A 19408-nucleotide genomic window follows, 5' to 3' on the forward strand; every position below is an offset into this window, starting at 1 on the left:
GAATTGAATACTTAATTAAATAGGATCTATGGGTCACTGTGAAACAATACTCGGCTCTCTAACATGATAATAAAAAAAACCTTTAAAAGCAATTATATACAGTAACAGGTTAGAAAAATGTTAATTCTTTTAAAATTGAGAGGACCTGATTCTCTTAAATTATCAAGGACATGATAAAATCAACATAAATTACAGGGAATTATTCTGATAAGGTGTAAAATCTCTGCATTCTAGGCCAATTACTCAAAAGGTAAAGAAAACCTTCTATAACCTCTTATTAAGAGCAGATCAATAATCAAGAATTTTGTTTTTATTTTAACAAAGAAAAATTCTGTTTTTGCATTAGTATATATTATTTGATACTAAAGCTCTATAAAAGTTCTTATAAATATATCCATTAAATTTTACCCATCTTTGACAAGAAATAAAATTCCTTTTCCACAGATTTTCTGTAACTTCTTATATCCATTAAAATTTAATCTTGCCCTTTTCTCTTTCTTATCCTGCAACAAATGTCATTTTACTTTAGGGAAGAACTACCCTCTTCTTTCTTAACAAAAACATATCCTGCATACCTTGCAAAGATGACTTAGCATATGCTTAATGTTTTAAATTATCAAAAAATCTTGAAATCTCTCTTAGGCTGAATTCCTATAAAACAAAATTACTGTTGAAATAAACTTTGTCAGAATAATGATTCAATTTGATTAAATGCAAAATTACAATATTTTTTCATCTTAAATATCTACTAGTTATAATGCTAGCTTATTTGATTGGTAAAACTGTGTAAGTTTAGGAAGAATAGGCCTAAATTGAATAAAAATACATTCTTTTATTATACCTCAGAAAACAATTAAATCCCATTTGCCAAAGATCTACCTTAATTATGCAAACTTGAATTTTTTAAATATTTGTGTTAGTTTTTTATAAGTATAGTTTTTTTTTTGTTTTGTTTTTTTACATTGGAAGCATTTCAAATTCAGTTCCTTTAATTCTTAGGATTTTAGGACTATATAATTTATACAAATCCTTATTTATATTTAAGCCAATTTGAATAGAGCTCTTTTAAGGAATTTTATAAGGTAATTTGGTAACGCCTTCTAGAGGTAGGAAAATATACCTGTACAACAAATGTGACATACATGCATTCGTAAACATACAGGCAGACACAAATAGAGTTTCTAGCTTCTACTTAAAACTTTTTAACCGTGAGTCATATGTAAGCACAGAAACATGTTTATGTAAAAGAGCTGGATTTTTATCTTTGTCTCACTTTGTATTTTTTGTCGGAGTTGTTTGTGTTCCTGGAAGACAGGACAAGTTGAGATTGCTTGTTTAATATGAGGGCTAAACCTTTTCCCCTCCTCCCCTCTCCCACACCCTCCTCCCAGTATCTGTGGAGACCTTTAAGATTTTCTTTGCCTTGATGTGTAATTTTATGGAGGCTGTGGACTAAACTTTGAGTGAGGGATTGAGGAGAGACCAAGCAGCTCCCTGGGAGTCTCCAAAATCCATCTGAGTGGATACGATATATGATCTGTTTCCGATTAACATTTTCAACCCTGGATGGTTGATTTTAGTGTCCCTGAGCCACCAAAGAGTATCCAAGAGGGAGACAGGGCCTGAAGTTGAATTGATTATAGGGAGTTGAGGGACCGGACTAGGAAGGGAAAGGATTCAAAGGGGTTAAAAGGAAGGTTGGGAAGTGGTCCAAAGAAGGAAGGAGGAGTGCAGGGTGATGAGAAAACAGAGGTCTTAAATCATCCAGTTTGGGGGAGACACAATTTCTCAAAGAGGCCAGTGTAGTTCTGGGGAGTCCATAGTGAACTCATGCTTTGGAGAAAGAAGGCAGTCAGTATTAGAACCGCTGTAGCAAAGTATATAATAAACAGTAGTCTTTAATGAAGGAGAATTAAAAGACTGAATGTGTCCCCTCCTGAAGGGAATCACCAGAACAACAAACCAAAATGTAAATCAGATATCAACAAACAGAGAAGACAGAGCCCTTACAAAAAGAACCAGGAAGAGTTCAGCTCTGTGGATGGGGTCAAAAGAACAAAAAACTTCCTTCCAGGAAATTTCTTGTTTTACAGAGCTTAGCTAGGAAGAAAATCCTACTCAGGAGAAGGGGTCAGGGAGGAAGGAGTGAGGAAAGGCCCCATTCAAACTGAGTGAGTCAAGGAGTGAATCCCCAGTCTATAGAATCTAATATGAAAAGAGTGCTCTCAAAGAATCAAAGGCAAGTCCTTTCTGTGCTTCAACAGACAGTCTGGAAAACTAGTTTAGCAAAGGGTCTGACTCACTGTAGAAGTGTGCATCTAGGGTCCTCGTTGTCCCGTGAGGAATCTGATACTATCCATCAGGCCACCAATAAACTGTCAAAGAAAAACTCTACCGCTCTGTGTGAAACAGATAAGGATGACGTTACTTATAGCTACCATGGCTGGAGAGAACGAGTTGAACTCAACTCCAAAGAAGGCAGGGTGGGTGGTAGTTGAGTTTTATATCAGGGTAAGGGCAAAGGAAAAGTCCCAGTAAGCCTTCCAATGAAAAAGGGGTGGAAGAGGTTAGGGGTGAGATTGCTAACTTGGAATAACGAGTACCTGAAGTTGTCTTCTTTTTCCTGCCATCTGGGTTGTTTTTCTCTGCAATTCCATGGCTTAAAGATTAGTTTCAAAGTAGTTAGGACCAGGGAGGGAGCAGGTAGGAGTGTGTGAAGATCAAGGCCACCAGTTTGGTCAAGACAAAGAAAAAATAATCCTGTTCAAGATGTGGCTATTCTACCTCTATTGTAAGTCTTAAAATTGGGTAGATTGCAATACTAGTGTTCAATAAGAGGAAGGGGTAAGGGATGTGGGATGGTTGGGATTTCTTTTTTTCTGTTAATTTCATTTTCTGGGATAATGCAAATGTTCTAAAAGTGATCATGTTAATGAATACACAACTATGTGATGATATTGTGAACCACTGTATACTTTGGATGGATGGTGTGTGAAGATATATCAATACAATTATATAAAAAGAAAAGGCAGCTCAGCAAATTTTTAGCTGCTAACAGCCTCTTCCTCTTAACTAAGGAAGAAAAGTGCAGTTATTATTCTCATTTTGCAGGTAAAAAGAAACTGAGGTTTGGTTATATTAGGTAGTTTTGATGCCTAAGAGCTCTGGGAATTCTTAGAGAGGTCAAGACCTCAACTCGCAGTTGGCGCCATCATAGGAAAGAATTCAATGACCAGTCAATAGCCTAAAAGTTAATGTGTAGCGAAACTAGATGCATTAGCTATGTGAGCACAGGCATTCTCCAAAGGAGAAGCCCTCTGAGGCTGGGATTCCTGCATTATAAGGACTTGGAGGGCCCTCCCCTCTTTAGTTATGCTAATAAGAGATTAATGAAACTGCAGTTTTCTTTGGTTCATTTCAAGTATGGATCTGAGTGAGGGCTAGGTGTGCAAAGGCAAGATCCAAAAGGAACTTCTTGTTATGGGTATTAGGGTCCTTCCCCTCTCTCGTACCCTATCTAACTGCCTCAGTTTGACCACTTTCACAGAATTAGTAAATGAGAGCCCAAGGTTAAGGGCCAGATCTGTCTGCCCACAAAGCCCTTGTACTTAACCCTTGCAATAGTGATGTTTCATTTGTCACAAGGACAGAAAGAAACCATTACACATGAATCAGATTAATGTATTATCACTACTAGAAAAAAACAGGAATATCTGTATAGGAGTTACTTACTAGTGTTATCTTTATAGAAGAGGACAACTTCATACATGTGGAAGACATTAATGTAAAAACAGTTTTTTCAGAGAAAATAACTAAATTATATAGACACATCAGAAAATTTCAGAATTTTAGAAATGGATTGTGCTTATTCATTAATCTTATTCACTGTGGCATTGGGAATAAAATGGTGAACAAAAAGTGTCAGGATCTCTGCTTCCATGGAGATTACAACCTTGGAAGAGTGATATTCATCAATCAACATATTACTTTAATGAATGTTTAATTTCATACTGAAATACATGGTTTTATCAAAAGGATCACAATTCCGTATGAACAAAAACAAACCAACAACAACGAAATAAGCTATACTAACCTGAGGATGGGGCGGGGGTTTGGGGGAAGATTTCCTTGAGGAGCACTCAGATAAGATACAATAGATAAGATGTAATATCCAAAAATGGGTGGAGATGAGGGATATTCCAAAGGGAAAGAAGTGAAACAGTGGTATTTAGGGAACTGAGTAAAGGAAGGCTGCACAGGTGGGCCAGAGATTATACTTATTTAAAAAAAAAGGGAAGCCAAGTCACAAAATGCTTTTCAGGAGTATCCTGTTTGCATTTTGCATTTAGAAAGACCATTCTCACATCATTGTAGGAAATGAATGGAAGAGGGACAAGACAGGATCCAGGCAGACTGCTTAGGAAGTCATTCAGGAATCCAGGCAAGAGATAGTGGTTGCTTGGTCTTTGATGTTGGTAATGGTGATAAAATGGAACAGATATAAGAAATTAAGATTTTTAGGGAGTAAAATTGAGCAGATTGAGTGATAGGTTGAATATAAGAGGTGTAAAAGTTTTCAGGCTTCTGCAAATAATTGAGGGATCCTGTACTTCCCTCAGAGGGTCCAGAAAAAGAAGGTCAAGTTTTGGAGTGGAGTCAGGAAATGGGCAGATTTTGAATTTAGTTTTGAACATTTGCTGAAATTGTCATACATTTGCCAATCAAAAAAAATGGAGCTAACTTAGTCTATGGTAGCCTCTTCACTTTCTAATTGAGAAAACTGAGACTTGGAGAACTACCAAAGGACATGAAGACTCAGGCAGACTCAGGATTGCAAAAACAGTCTCTTGCTTTTTCCTACCAGCATTTTTACCAATAGGAAACCAGTTCCATAATGTGAGTAGTCTCAGAGAAGATATTAAACATTTGGATGTGATTCTAAGGAAAAATTGGTGACTTCCTTCCATATAATTTATATAATAACAGTAATGAAGAATAACTATTATACTAATAGATGCCATTTGATAAATATTTGCTGTATGTTAGACTTTTTAAACATTTTATATAAGAATTCTTAACTGTGTTGTCTTTGCCCTCAATTAAGATAAAGAGATAACTGGTACAACCTTTCAGAGAATTTTCCACATCTTAATAAAATTAAGCAATTGTAGTTGGGTGGGGCAAGATGGCACTGTAGGGAGGTATGGAATTCAGTTCATCATGTAGGGCAGCTAGTAAGTAGCCAGGAATTGCCTGGAAAAAACTGTTTGGGGAAGACAAGACACACATTGTACACCAATATGTGATGGGTAGAAGGGCTGAGATCACAGCACAGAACTGTAAGTAAAGTATCCCAAAATGTGGAGGTTGGTACCCCTCCCCCACAGGCAAGGCTGGCTGTTTTGAAGTCACTTCCCCATGGGAGAAAGAAGTAGTCTCTACTAGGAGGAAGGAAAGGTAGCTCAAACAAGCTCCAACTGCAGGTATAATTAACAATTCAGACTGCTGAACAAAAGCTCTGAGGAGATAAACCCAAGCAAATGTGAAAAGAAACTGGAGGTCTCTTCCTGGCAGAAAGGAGGCAGGGCTGATGGAAAAAAAAAAGCAAAAACAAGCAAACAAACAAAAAAAGAGGCTTTTGGAGTTGGCTGAGCTCAGAATACTGAAAAAGGTCTGTGCCCGAGGAAAAGGGGCAGTAGACTTGGGTACCAATGCTGCCAACACTGGCTCTTGATTGGTGAACTCAGGGTGCTGGGGACAAGTTCTGAAATGGAAATTTTTTTTTTTACTTTTTAGCAGCCCATTAAAGAATGCCTGAGGTTTTTTCAGTTGTCAATATTACCACAGGCAAAGGATGGAGTTAAGTTATGTCAGAGACAAAAGTAACTAGTCAAGTGAAGGATATAATTCACTAAAGGACATATCTTCCCCAAGAAAAGGGTGGGGCAGGGCCCAACACAAGTGGCAGCTCTCATTCAGACACTTCACACTCCAAGGGCTGGAAAACAGAAGCAATTTAAGACTGCCTTCTACCTCAGCCTCTGTCTCAACCATGTCCCTGGCAGGAATGGGATCTGCTGAGAATTAATGGCACAGTACCACTTTATGCCAGTGGAGAACTGTATACTCACAAATGCTGTATGCTGGGCAGAATAGGAAATGCACAGAATCAAGAAGCTTCACAGAAAAGATTGGCACTCTGTTAGGTATCATCCACAGGGAACCTCAAAAGTGATTGCACCTTCTTCCTGAGCCTGTCTTGTATTGGAAAGTCTAATTGAGGTAGATACTGTTTGGTATGGTAAGAACCAGAAAAACAAGAGTCGAAAAATTCTGCTCAGTTAAACAGAAGCTATGCTAGAGATCTAGAATAAGATGAATAGACTGTCAAAGAACATATAGAGAACAAAGTTAACCAACAGGAAAACCCTAGGTAAAAGAGAAAATGACCTCCAGAATAAACTAACCAAGGATGCCTATACATTAGGAAAAAAATCATGTCACACTAGGAAGCACAAACATGTGGCTTTTAAAGAGGCAGAAGAAAAGATTAGTGAACTAGAGAGCAGGGCATCTGAAATCCTACACACCAAAGAACAGATAGGAAAAAGAATGTAAAAATATGAGAAGAATCTCAGGAAATTAATGACAACATGAAGCACATGAGTATACATACTATGGGTGTCAAAGAAGGAGAAGAGGAGGGAAAGGGGCAGAAAGAATAATGGAGGAAATAATTACTGGAAATTTCCCAACTCTTATGAAAAACATAAAATTACAGATCCAAGAAATGCAGTGTACCCCAACCAGAATTGTTCTGAAGATAACTACTCTAAGACACTTACTAATCATATTGCCATATGTCAAAAACGGAGAGAGAATTCTGAAAGCAGCAAGAAAAAAGCACTCCATCATGTTCAAGGGAAGCTTGATAAGACTATCTGCAGATTTCTCAGCAGAAACCATGGAGGTGAGAAAGCAGTGATACAATATATTTAAGATATTGAAATATCTTAGCTAAGCTGACAAAAGAGAGAAAAAAAATGCAAATAGAAAATATCAGAAATGGGGAGTTGGAAGACATTACTACTGACCCCACAGAAATAAAGGAGAAAATGAAAAGATATATAAACAACTATATGTTAACAAACTGAACAACTTTGGTGAAATGGACAACTTCCTAGAAAATCATGAACCAAAACTGACTCAAGAAAAAATAGAGGACTTCCACAAACCAGTCACATGTAAGGAGATTGAATCAGTCATCAAAAACTTTCCAAAAAAGAAATTTCCAAGACCAGATTTCTTTACAGGTGAATTCTGCAAAATATTCAAGAAAGAATTAATACCAATCCTGCTCAGACTCTTAAAAAAATTAAAGAAGAAGAAACACTATCTAACTCATTCTATAAAGCCAACATCACTTTCATACCAAAGTCAGGCACAGATACTACAAGAAAAGAAAATTACAGACCAATGTCTTTAATGAATATAGATGCAGAAATCTTAAACAAAGTACTTGTAAATAGAATCCAGCAGCACATTAAGAGAATTATACACCATGGCCAAGTAAGATTTATTTCATGTATGCAAGGATTGCAACACAAGAAAATCAATTAATGTAATACACCACATCAATAAATCAAAGCAGAAGAGCCACATGATCATCTTGATCAATGCAAAAAAGGCATTTAACAACATTTAACCTAATTCCTTGATGAAAACACTTCAAAGGATAAGAATAGAAGGAAGCTTTCTCAACATGATAAAGGGAATATATGAAAAACCCACAGCTAACATCATATTCAATGAAGAAATACTGAAAGGTCTCTCTTTAGGATCAGGAACAAGACAAGGATGCCCACTGTCACCATTGTAATTCATCATTTTGCTAGAAGTGCTACCTAGAGCAATTAAGCAAAAAAAAAAGACATCCAAATTGGAAAGGAAGAAGTAAAACTTCCACTTTTTACAGATAACATGATCCTATGTGTAGAAAATCCCCCAAAACAGCAAAGCTACTAGAGCTAATAAACAAGTTCAGCAAATAGGCAGGATACAAGATCAACATACAAAAATCCATAGTGTTTCTATACACTAGTAAGGAAAAATCTGAGGAAGAAATCAAGAAAAAAATTCATTTACAATGGCAACCAAATGAATATTTAGGAATACATTTAATCAAGGACATAAAAGACCTATACATAGAAAGACCTATACCAAAAACATTGCTAAAAAGAAAATCAAGGAAGACCTAAATAAAAGAAAGGTCATACTGTGTTCATGGATTGGAAGACTATATATAGTTAAGATTTCAGTTCTACCCAAAGTGATTTATAGATTCAATGTAATTCCAATAAAAAACCCAACAACTTACATTGCAAAAATATAAAAACCAATAATCAAATTTATTTGGAAGGGCAAGGTGCCGTGAATAACTAAAAATAACTTAAGAAAGAAAAATGAAATGGGAGGTCTCACAATATTACAAAGTACAGTGGTCAAAAGAGCATGGTACTGACATAAAGATAGGTATACTGACTAATGGAATTGAATTGAGTATTCAGAAATAGAGCCTCTCATCTATGGACAGTTGATCTTTGATAAGGCATTCAAGTCAACTCAACTGAGACAGAGCAGCCTCTTCAACAAATCGTGCTTGAAGAGCTGGATATCCATATCCAAAAGAATGAAAGTGGACCCCTATCTCACACCTTATACACAAATTAACTCAAAGTGGATCAAAGACCTAAGCATTAGAGCTAAGATGATAAAAGTTTTAGAAGAAAATGTAGGGAAATATCTTAAAGATCTTGTGATAGGAAGTGGTTTCCTAGACCTTACACCCAATGCATGAGCAATGAAAAAAGAAATAGATAAATGGGATCTCCTGAAAATTGAAGACTTTGCATGTCAAAAGGCTTTGTCAGGAAAGTAAACAGGCAGCCAGCGCAATGGTAGACAATATCTGGAAACCACATATCAGACAAGGGTTTAATATCCAGAATATATAAAGAATTTCTGCAACTGAACAACCGAAAGATGAACAGTCTAATTTTTAAAATAAGCAAAACAACTGGACACTTTTCCAAAGAGGAAATATAAATGGCTCAAAAGCGTATGAAAAAATACTCAACTCACTAGCTATTAGGGAAATAAAATCACAAGGAGATAACATTTCACACCTACTAGAATAGCCATTATCAAATAAACTGGAAATGACAAATATTGGAGAAAGAGGTACACTTATTCACTGTTGGTGGGAATGTGCAGTGGTGCAATTACTCTGGAAAGCAGTTCGGCAGTTTCTCAGGAAGCTAAGTATACAATTACCATATAATCCAACAATCCCATTACTAGGTATATATTTGGAGGAATTGAAGGTAAGGACACAAATGGACACTGGCACACTGATGTTTAGTGGCAAGTGAATGATTTCCAAGAGATGGAAACAACCCAGATGTCCATCAATGAGTGAGTAGCTAAACAAACTGTGATATATACATACAATGGAATATTATGCAGCTGTGAGATGGAATAAAGTCATGACGCATACAACAATGTGGATGAACCTTGAGGACATTATGTTGAGTGAAATTTAGCTAGAAACAAAAGGACAAATACTGTATAGTCTTACTAATATGAAGTAACTATAATGAGCCAACTCTCTGTGAGACCAAAGGAAGAGATGATTATTTCATACAAAATTTATATTTTCTGTAGCACACTATCTAATTTAACCTGTATGGTCAGTTGATTTAAGCAACATATTTACATGGAACCTAGAGTAAGAAATGTGATATTGTTATTTTGTACAGTTTAATGTAATATCCTGATACACCTAAGTGTATCTTGGGCAGAACATAAAAACTTATTTGCAATGTCCCCTTGAAGAACTGGGGAAAATGTGGAAATATTAAACTTCCCCACCTCAAGAATTCCTGATATTCTTGCAAGCATTAGGACTCCCAATTTAATAAGTCAAGCCCTTGATCTTGGGGCTTTCCCTTATGAAACTTATTCCTGCAAAGGAGACGCTAAGCCTACTTATAATTATGCTTAAGAGTCACCCCCAGAAAAACTCTTCTGTTGCTCAGATGTGACCTCTCTCTCTCAGCCACCTCTATAAATAAACTCACTACTTTCCCCCTACATGGGACATGACTCCCAGGGATGAACCTGGCCCTGGGTACCATGGGATTGACCAAAAGGGGGAGAAGAGATGAAACAAAATAAGGTTTTGGTGGCTATAAGATTTCAAATAGAGTTGAGAGGTCCTTCTGGAGGTTACTCTTATGCATTATGTAGATATTTCTTTTTAGTTTCCAGTGTATTAGAATAGCTAGATGGAAATACCTGAAATTGTCAAATTATAATCCAGTAGTCTTGATTCTTGATGATGGTTGTGTAACTATACAGCTTTTTATGGTGTGACTGTGTGATTGTGAAAACTTGTGACTGACACAGTGTTTAATCAGTGTATGGGCATAAGAATAATAGAATAAAAATGATATCGATAGATAGATAGATAAAGAGGGGAAGATTAGGGGTCTATTAATTTGTTAAACTGCCAGAATGCAATAGACCAGAAATGGAATGCCTTTTAAAAAGAGACTTTATTAAGTTGCAAGTTTACAGATCTAAGGCCATGAAAATGTCCAAATTAAGGCACCAAGAAGAGGTTACCTTCACTCAAGAAGGGCTGATCCCATCTGGATCATCTCTATCAGCTGAGAAGTTACTGCTGGCATCTCCCGGGCTCCATGGCTTTCAGCACCTGTTTTCGTGGTTTTCTCTCTAAGCATCTATGGGCCTTCACTTAGTTCCTTCAGGACAAAACTCTGGGTTCTGGCCTGCTTAGGATCTCATGGGAAGGCACATGATGACTTCTGCTGGGCCTGGCATCTCTAAATGTTTGGGTCTTGTGTTCTCTGAAGCAACTATTCTGCAAACGTCTGCATCTGAAGTTTCTTTGAAATGTTTTCCTTTTTGAAGGATTCCAGTAAACTATCAAGACCCAACTTGAATGGGTGGAGTCACATCTCCATCTAATCAAAAGGTCACACGCACAATTGAAAGATCACACTCACAATTGGGCATGCTACCTTTCCCTGAAGATGATCTAATAAAAAAATTTCACCCTATGGTATTGAATCAGGATTAAAAGAAATAGCTGCTCCTGCAAGATTGGATCAAGATTAAAGCATGGCATTTCTGGGGTATATAATAGTTTCAGACAGGCACATTCAATCCTCTGGATTCCAAAGAAGACATAGTCATTTCATATGCAAAATACATTCACCCTGTCACAATATCACAAAAGCCTTAAACCATCTCTGTTACAATACAAATATTGTACAAAGTTAAAAACAGTACAAAATCTGATCAAAGTCACTTACAAGTATGGTCTGCCCTAAGACAAAAAAATCTCTTCTGCCCTGGGCCTGTGAAACTTGGAACAAGTTATCTGCTGCTAATAACTTGGGACAGTCATAAGATGCATGTTTTCATTGCCACACAGAGGTCACTGAACCCAAACAGTTCCCAAAACCTGCAGGACAAACTCCATTGGATTCCAAAGTCTGAGAGTCATTTATTCTTGGGGCTTTAGAAAGCTGCAGTCCCACCCTTTCCAAGGGCCTATGCAGTGGCTTTTGCTTTTTCTGTAAATGCTGGGGTGAGTGGCAACACTGGGGTGCATTGGGGGACCACCTTTCTCTCAGGTCCACTGTCTCCAAGCTTTGGGATGGCACCTGGGGTCTCTGCCATCTCCTGGGCATTTGCTCAACCCGTTCAGAACAATGAAATGGCAGCCAGGCTCCCCAAATCCTCAGTTTATGTACTCCACTCTCTCGGAGGCCTGGAGTGGCAAAACTCTTCAGAATTGAGGTGGAAGGCCAGCCCCTCTGCCTTTGGGTCAAACTCACCTTCTCCAAGTGCTTGGGTGGGTCCACTCTCTGGATCTGAGGTTTCTTGGCTTCAAACCTTAGCTTCTGTGGTTCTGGTCTGAAGACTTGTTTCTGTAAATTTGTCCCTTTTCTGTCTCTTTTAGTCCAGATTGGCAATGATTCTGTTTATACAGATCTCCTTGGTATTCAGGGATCATAACCATCAGACAATAGGATTCTCACAAGTCCTTTCTGGATAACTCCATCTCCAATCCTTGCTTGTCCTGTAATGGCTGGCTGCTTCCATGTTTTGTTAAATCTTCATGTGGGGCTCTGTTCAATGGGGTCTCACTTTCTGGAAGCCCAGAATTTTCCAGACCACCAATTTTTGTTTTCTTTGTACATAAGGGTTCAGTTCTCAACTTATCTTTTTTCCTTTCACATTTTATTACAAGCTACAAGGAGCAACCAGATTGCATTTTCCACATTTGGAATTTCTTCTACTAAATATCTAAGTTCATCTCTCTCAAATTCTGCCTTCCAACCACAAGGAATGCCTTCCTTCCAGTTTGCAATGGCACGCCCTTCATTTCTGTCTAAAACCTTGTCAGAGGTATCTTTACACTCCACATTTCTACCAACAATCTTTTAAAAGCATTCTAGGTCTACTCTATCAAAGTCCTAACAACTCTTCCAGAATATTCCCCATATCCATTTAAAAAGCCATTCTAAGATGTTTGGTATTTGCAACCATAGCACCCCACATTTGGTATCAAAATCTGTATTAGTTTGTTAAGCTGCCAGAATGCAATATACCTGAAATGGAAAGCTTTTAAAAGAGGAATTTATTAAGTTGCAAGTTTACAGTTCTAAGGTTGTGAAAATGTCCAAATTAAGGCACTCACAAGAGGTCATCTTCACTTAAGAAAGGCTTATGCCATAAAGAACACCTCTGTCACCTGGGAAGGCACCTGGCTGGCATCTGTGGTACATAATAGTTTCAAACCACCCCAAGGAGTATGGGATGTTTTGGATGTTCTTTTTAATTTTTATTTTATTTTGCTTTTTTTTTTTGAGTAATGAAAATTGTTCTAAAATTGATTGTGGTGATGAATGCACAACTATAATGATACTGTGAGCTATTAATTATATAGTTTGGATGAATTATATATTGTATAAATATATCTCAATAAAATTGCATTAAAAATTGTACCAATTTCAGAGACCCATATTAATTTAAGAACTTTTCTTCATCTTGTGAGTTCCATATGTCTATAGTCATAGTTACTTTTCAACAAATTTTTACTTCAGAAGAAATTATAGGATTTTTTCATCTGACCAATATTCCAATAATTCAAAATAGTAACGAAAAGGAAAAGAGTCTGTATGTGTAAATCATGAAATAGGTGTGAAACTGCTTTGTTTTTCTGTTGTTGGCTAAAATTCTTTATTATATCCTTTTTACCCTAGAGCATGGGTCATTGGGCAAACTACAGCCCATGGGCCAGATTTAGCCCAGTGACTATTGTTACAAAGAAAGTTACACTGGAAAACAGTCTTACCCATTCATTTACAAATTCACTGTGGCTGCTTGTTCTAAAATGGCAGAGTTGGCTAGTTGCTGCAGGGACAATTTGACTGGAAGAGTGAAAAATATTTACTGTCTCGCGCTGTACAGACAAAATTTGTTAACTCTTGGTCTAAAGCAAATATTAGTCCGTTATAGGGTCATGAAATTGGTAAAAACATTTGATATTAGTTTTATCAAGCACCTATCTCCGAGCCTTGGATGCTTATAATAAGGGTCTTGATACCAACAATGAATTGGAGGTATCAAAGAATCAGGGTCTGATCCAGGCTTCTGATATGTACTCCTTCATGGAGTGGAAGGATAATAAATATATCCCAATTTCCAGGGAATTTTTTTTCTGACATGAAATCTCGTAGTACGAGTTACTGTTTTGTACATTTGTAAGTTCTATTTAAAAACTGGAGAGTAACCAAGATCTAATTGGCCTTTGAAAACATTCAGTAATGAACCCTACGAAAGAAAAGAGCCTCCAGTGGAGCTTTTATGGCAATATACAAAGTAAATATATAATTACATATTCAGCATTTATTTTAAAAGTATGTATGCTAGGTTATAACTGTAAGTTCTGAATTTTGATTCTATATTTGTATTAGAATATAAAACCCAGAAAAAAGAAGAGTATTTTATCCAGCAGTTAACAAGCAACTATATCATACTGTGTTGTTTTATTCAGTCCTTCTCAAAGTATGATTTAGTTGCATCAGAAACTTCTGGAATGCATTTTAAAAGTGCCAACTTTAGCAGACCGATCCTTCATAGACTAAATCAAAATCTCTAGGAGCACTTAGGAATGTGCATTTTTAGCATTGTCAGAACTCTATTTTTATGCACACTAAAATTTAAGAACTTCAATTTAATTCACATTTCATCAGCTATGTAATATAATCAGCTGAAACAACGATCGACTGCATTTCTTTAAGCTCTTAGTTCCAATAAGCTATTGGTGAAATGCCAAGTATATATGGGATACAATAATAGACAATAAACTAGGTAACTAAAGAGAAGATACTGAAGGATGCTAAATGCTAATTGTTGGATTATAATGAATGTAATGATTTTGAAACAATGGGAAATAATCAGCATTTAAGTTAAATTGTAGGTTAGCTGTATTAAGGAAGGGTTAGCTTGGTATGAATTTTTATAAGGTTATGATATTATTTCTGGATTGATTTAAGCATTGACTATGTCTTAATTTAATGAAAATTTTCATTATTAATTGAGCTCCCTAGTCATTGGTGAATTTTCTTAAATGTAACTGCGTTGCTGGAGAATTAAAAATTTAACAAGGTAAATCTGAATGTAAAATTATATAAATGTAATAGTTGAGTAATTTTAATATTTTGTTATTATAACTAGATATATTAAGCCACTCCAAAGGGTCATTGTCACAGGGAGCATGGTTTTAATCTAACCGTAACTGTTTTCTGAAATTTTAGGTTGTATGTGTGGTAAATAATTTCAAAGGAAGACAACCAGAAAATGAGCATTTACACATGGATAATCTCTCCCAGATGCCAATGATCAGCATTCCTCGAGTAGAAAGTCCTTTGGAAAAGGTAACATCTGTACAGGTGATTTGTGTTTTAAATTCAAAAATGTGATTTGTGATGTAGAGCGAATGGCTGATTATACAGAAATAATCTCAGTGTCTAATGTGGTATTTAGCAAGAGTTTAGCCCCTGAAGAGCTTATCTAAGAGATTATTTTAGAAACCTACATAGCATATTTAAAATATTTCTTTGTATTCCCCATGCTTAAAGTTGAATACCTGTAGAAAGAATATGTTTAGTACTTCAGTTGAAGAGAGGCTGGGAAAAGCCTTCAATTGTGGTTGGTCTGGCTTATAAACAAAATAAGAAGAAAATTTTCCTTGAAAATATGTGCATTTTTTCATAAACTATATTCCATTTCTTTCATGTTCCATGTATAAGAGAAAGTGCTTAGTAGAAAGCCTAGCTATTGGCACTAGGGGTTCAATAAATATTTGTTTAAACTCAGTGTACAAAGGTATAGCACTAGGAAAACTCCCATCATGCTCTCCTAATCAGGGAGCACCGAGGGTCAGTGGGCTGAATGAAGTCAGACCATCCAGAATTTTGAATGGCAGTTCAGGCCTCACTGAGCATGGCAGTGAACATAGTGGTCTTGTGAGAAAATGTGCTACCCATGCTAACTAATTTCCTTTTTTGACAGTGATTTCAGGTCAATGCCATAGACATAATTAATAGAAATATAACCAAATATTTACAAAAACTTTCCCAGAGTCTTGTAAACAAGGTAGAGTAATATTTCTTAATGATGCTGCAGTTATATGCATTTGTAACTGGTTACATGATTACTCAGAGGATTTTACTTGTGGCTTAACCTCAGCCCTGCCCAGTTCCAAGTTTTTTTTTTTTCTTTTTTTTTTATAATTGGAATTTTTTCTTATTAATTAAAGAAAAAAAAGAAATTAACACAACATTTAGAAATCATTCCATTCTACATATGCAATCAGTAATTCTTAACATCATCACATAGATGTATGATCATCATTTCTTAGCCAGTTCCAAGTTTTGATTGACATCTTGGATTAAAAGTCCAATTACCTGTTATTTCAAGTGTGCAAATGGTATGAATCTGTGCAGAATAAGAGTTATTGACAGTCTGCAATAAGATGTATTAACAACTGTAAATAAAGGAAATTCTTTTGAATGTGGGTAAAAAAGAATTCCTGGGTAGAGTAGGGGCACCCGGGTTAACTACCCAAATGAAAAAGGCTTGGAGGTCATATCTGACTATAATTCAGCCTGTCAACAGCATGATATAGCTGCCAAAAGAGTTATTATAATCTTAAGTCTCACTTAGAGAAAACTATTTTCTGAGTGGTGGGATTTATGGTTTGTTCTTCTTCGCTCTGGCTGGTCAGATAAACTTGGAATACAACATACTACCTTTGGCAACACATTTTTAAGGTAGATATTGACAAAGCAGAATAGTCAGCACTCAATAAATATTTGTTAAAGGAGTGAATGAATGTGTCCAGGATGGTGAAAGGGCTCAAAGTGGATTATGAAGTACTTTTGAAGGAAGGAAAAATGATAAATCTAGGAAAAACGAAACTCACAGAAGAGGCAGTGGCTCATATAAATGGCTCTTATTTGACAACCACTGGGATATATCATGTGGAAGAAGGATGAGATTTGTTCTGAGGGCGTCTCACAGATCACAACTGGGATGAAAGAAAGGAAAGTGGAGGGAGGGAGATAGCCGGAAAAAGGCAAAACTTTCTGAAAAATTGTTGCCTTAAGAGAGAATGAAATTCCTTTTACAGAGGAATTCAATAAAGGCTATATAATCACTTATTCATGGTGATGTGGAGTGAATTCAAGCATTCAAGTGCAAAAAAAGGTACTAAATATTGATGATGATGGTGATGATGATGGTGATGATGATATGCTGATGACTACCATTTAATTACCATTCAGTCTGTGTCAGTTACAATGATGATCACCCTGTAAATCCCACAAAAACACTTCTAGTGCTCTACACATATAATGTTAATCCTTAGAACATATTTTTAAAGCTGGGTATCATGTAATTATAAGGGCAAAGACCTCTAGCAGTCCACCAGCACTACTTCCTTTTAGTAATTGAATCCCCCAGTTTTAGATATGCCCATGACTGACTAGCTACAGTAAATATTTCCCCAGCTCCCTTCCCATTAGGTATGGCCACACAACTAAGAATAGAACAATGGAAGGTGATCAGAAGGGATACATTCAACTTCTGGGTCATCTTTTTGAAGACTCTTGTCCAGGACTTTCTCTACCTCTTCTTGCTAAATGGAGAAGGTAATAAATGGAGCAACCTTGGAAGTCACTTTTTTTCCTATTTTATTGACATGTATTCACTCATCATGTGAACCATCCAAAGCATACAATCACTAGCTCACAGTATCATCACATAGTTGTGCATACGTCCCCGTGATCAATTTTAGAACATTAGTTACTCCAAAACAGAAATAAGAATAAAAACTAAACCCAAATCCTCCTATACGCTTTGTCACCCCCCCCATTGTTGACCTGTAGTATTGGTGAAGTAAATTTGTTACTGTTGATGAAAGAATATTAAAATATAATTATTAAATATAGTCCGTAGTTTGCAATAGTTATGTTTTTTCCCCATATACTATTCTATTACTTTTTTTTTTATATTTGTAGTAGCTCAGGCAAGAACTTATTTATATTCGTAGTATTAATCAGCAACATACATGACTTTAAACAATCACTTTCAATCAAATTAACCTACACTAGGGCACCATAGCTTATAACTCCAATAACAAGCTATCATTCCCTCTATCCATTCCTGAACATTTAAGTGCAACCTCATTAACAGTTCTGTACATGTTAAACACTCCCCTTTCTCTGGCTTCTGTCTTTCTCTAGGTACTCTACATTTTAAAACTCTGAGTTTACATGTTCTAGTTAGTTCATATTAATGAAATCATACATTATCTGAACTTTTATGTCTGGCTTATTTCATCTGTGGGCTTGGGTGTCCATAAAGTTCATCCATATTGTCACATCCTTCAGGACATCATTCCTTCTTACTGCTGCATAATATTTCATCATATACCGTATTTTGTTTACCACTCATCTGTAGATGACCTCCTGGATTGTTTCCATCTTTTGGCAATTGTGAATAAGGCCACTATGAACATCTGTGTGCAAATGTCTGTTCCAGTTCCTGCTTTCAGATCTCCTGGGTATATACCGAGTACTAGAATTGCTGGCTTATAGGGTACCTCAACATTTAGCTTTCTGAGGAACGCCAAACTGTCTTTTACAATAGCGGTACCATTTTACATTCCCACCAACAGTGAATAAGTGTTCCTGTTTCCCCACATCCTCTCCCAGCATTTGTAGTTTCCTATTGGTTTAGTAGCGGCCAATCTTATAGGTGTGAGATGATATCTCATTGTGGTTTGGTTTGCATTTCCCTAATAACTAATGAAGATGAAGATATTTTCATGTGCTTTTTAGTCATGTGTATTTCCTCTTTGGAAAAATGTCTATTCATATCTTTTGCCCATTTTATAATTGGTAGTTTGTCCATTTTTTTTTTTTTTTTTTTTTACATGGGATGGTCAGGCACCAGGAATCAAACCTGAGTCTGCGGCATAGCAGGCAAGAAGTCTGCTTGCTGAGCCACCATGGCCCGCCCAGTTTGTCCTTTTATCGTTGAGTTGCAAGATTTCTTTATATATACTGGATATCAAACCCTTATCAGATATATGTTTATCAAATATTCTTTCCAATTGAATTGGCTGCCTTGTCACCTTTTTTTTATAAAGTCCTTTGAAGCACAGAAGTGTTCTATCTTGAGGAATTCCCAGTTATCTATTTCTTCTTTTGTTACTTATGCTTTTTGTGGGAGATCTAAGAAGCTACCTCCTATCACAGGTCTTGAAGATGTTTCTCTGTATTTTCTTCTAGGATTTTTATGGACACTTATTCTTATATTTAGGTCTTTTATCCATTTCAAGTTTATTTTTTGTATAGGGTGAGAGTTAGGGTGCTCTTTCATTATTTTGGATATGATATCCAGTTCTTCCAGGCCCATTTATTGAAAAGGCTATTCTGTCTCAGTTTAGTGAATTCAGGGTCCTTGGCAAAAATCAGCTGATCTGAGGAATAGATCTGAGAGTCTATTTCTGAACTCTCAATTTTATTCCATTGATCAATATATCTATCTTTGTGCTAATACCATGCTGTTTTGACCACTGTGATTTTATAATAATCTTTAAAGTCAGGAAGTATAAGTCCTCCCACTTTGTTCTCTTTTTTAGGATGCATTTAGCTATTCAAGGCCCCTGCCCCTTCCAAATAAATGTAATAACTTTTCAAAGTCTGCAAAGTAGACTGTTGCAATTTTGATTGGTAGTGCA

General features: G+C 36.3%; 1 protein-coding gene across 13 annotated transcripts in view; it reads left to right on the plus strand.

The window, feature by feature from the left end:
- PLPPR5 (phospholipid phosphatase related 5) overlaps positions 1 to 19408 on the plus strand; it is a 413822-nt gene that overhangs the window by 369050 nt on the left and 25364 nt on the right. For 12 of the 13 annotated variants that reach the window (XM_077120160.1, XM_077120157.1, XM_077120168.1 and 9 more), the window contains one exon: positions 14916 to 15050. In XM_077120160.1, the coding sequence (XP_076976275.1) occupies positions 14916 to 15050 (135 nt within the window). The remainder of the gene's footprint in view (positions 1 to 14915; positions 15051 to 19408) is intronic. The other variant, XM_077120156.1, reaches the window with a different exon arrangement.

Source organism: Tamandua tetradactyla, chromosome 11 (assembly GCF_023851605.1).
Source record: "Tamandua tetradactyla isolate mTamTet1 chromosome 11, mTamTet1.pri, whole genome shotgun sequence".
Classification (NCBI taxonomy): domain Eukaryota; kingdom Metazoa; phylum Chordata; class Mammalia; order Pilosa; family Myrmecophagidae; genus Tamandua; species Tamandua tetradactyla.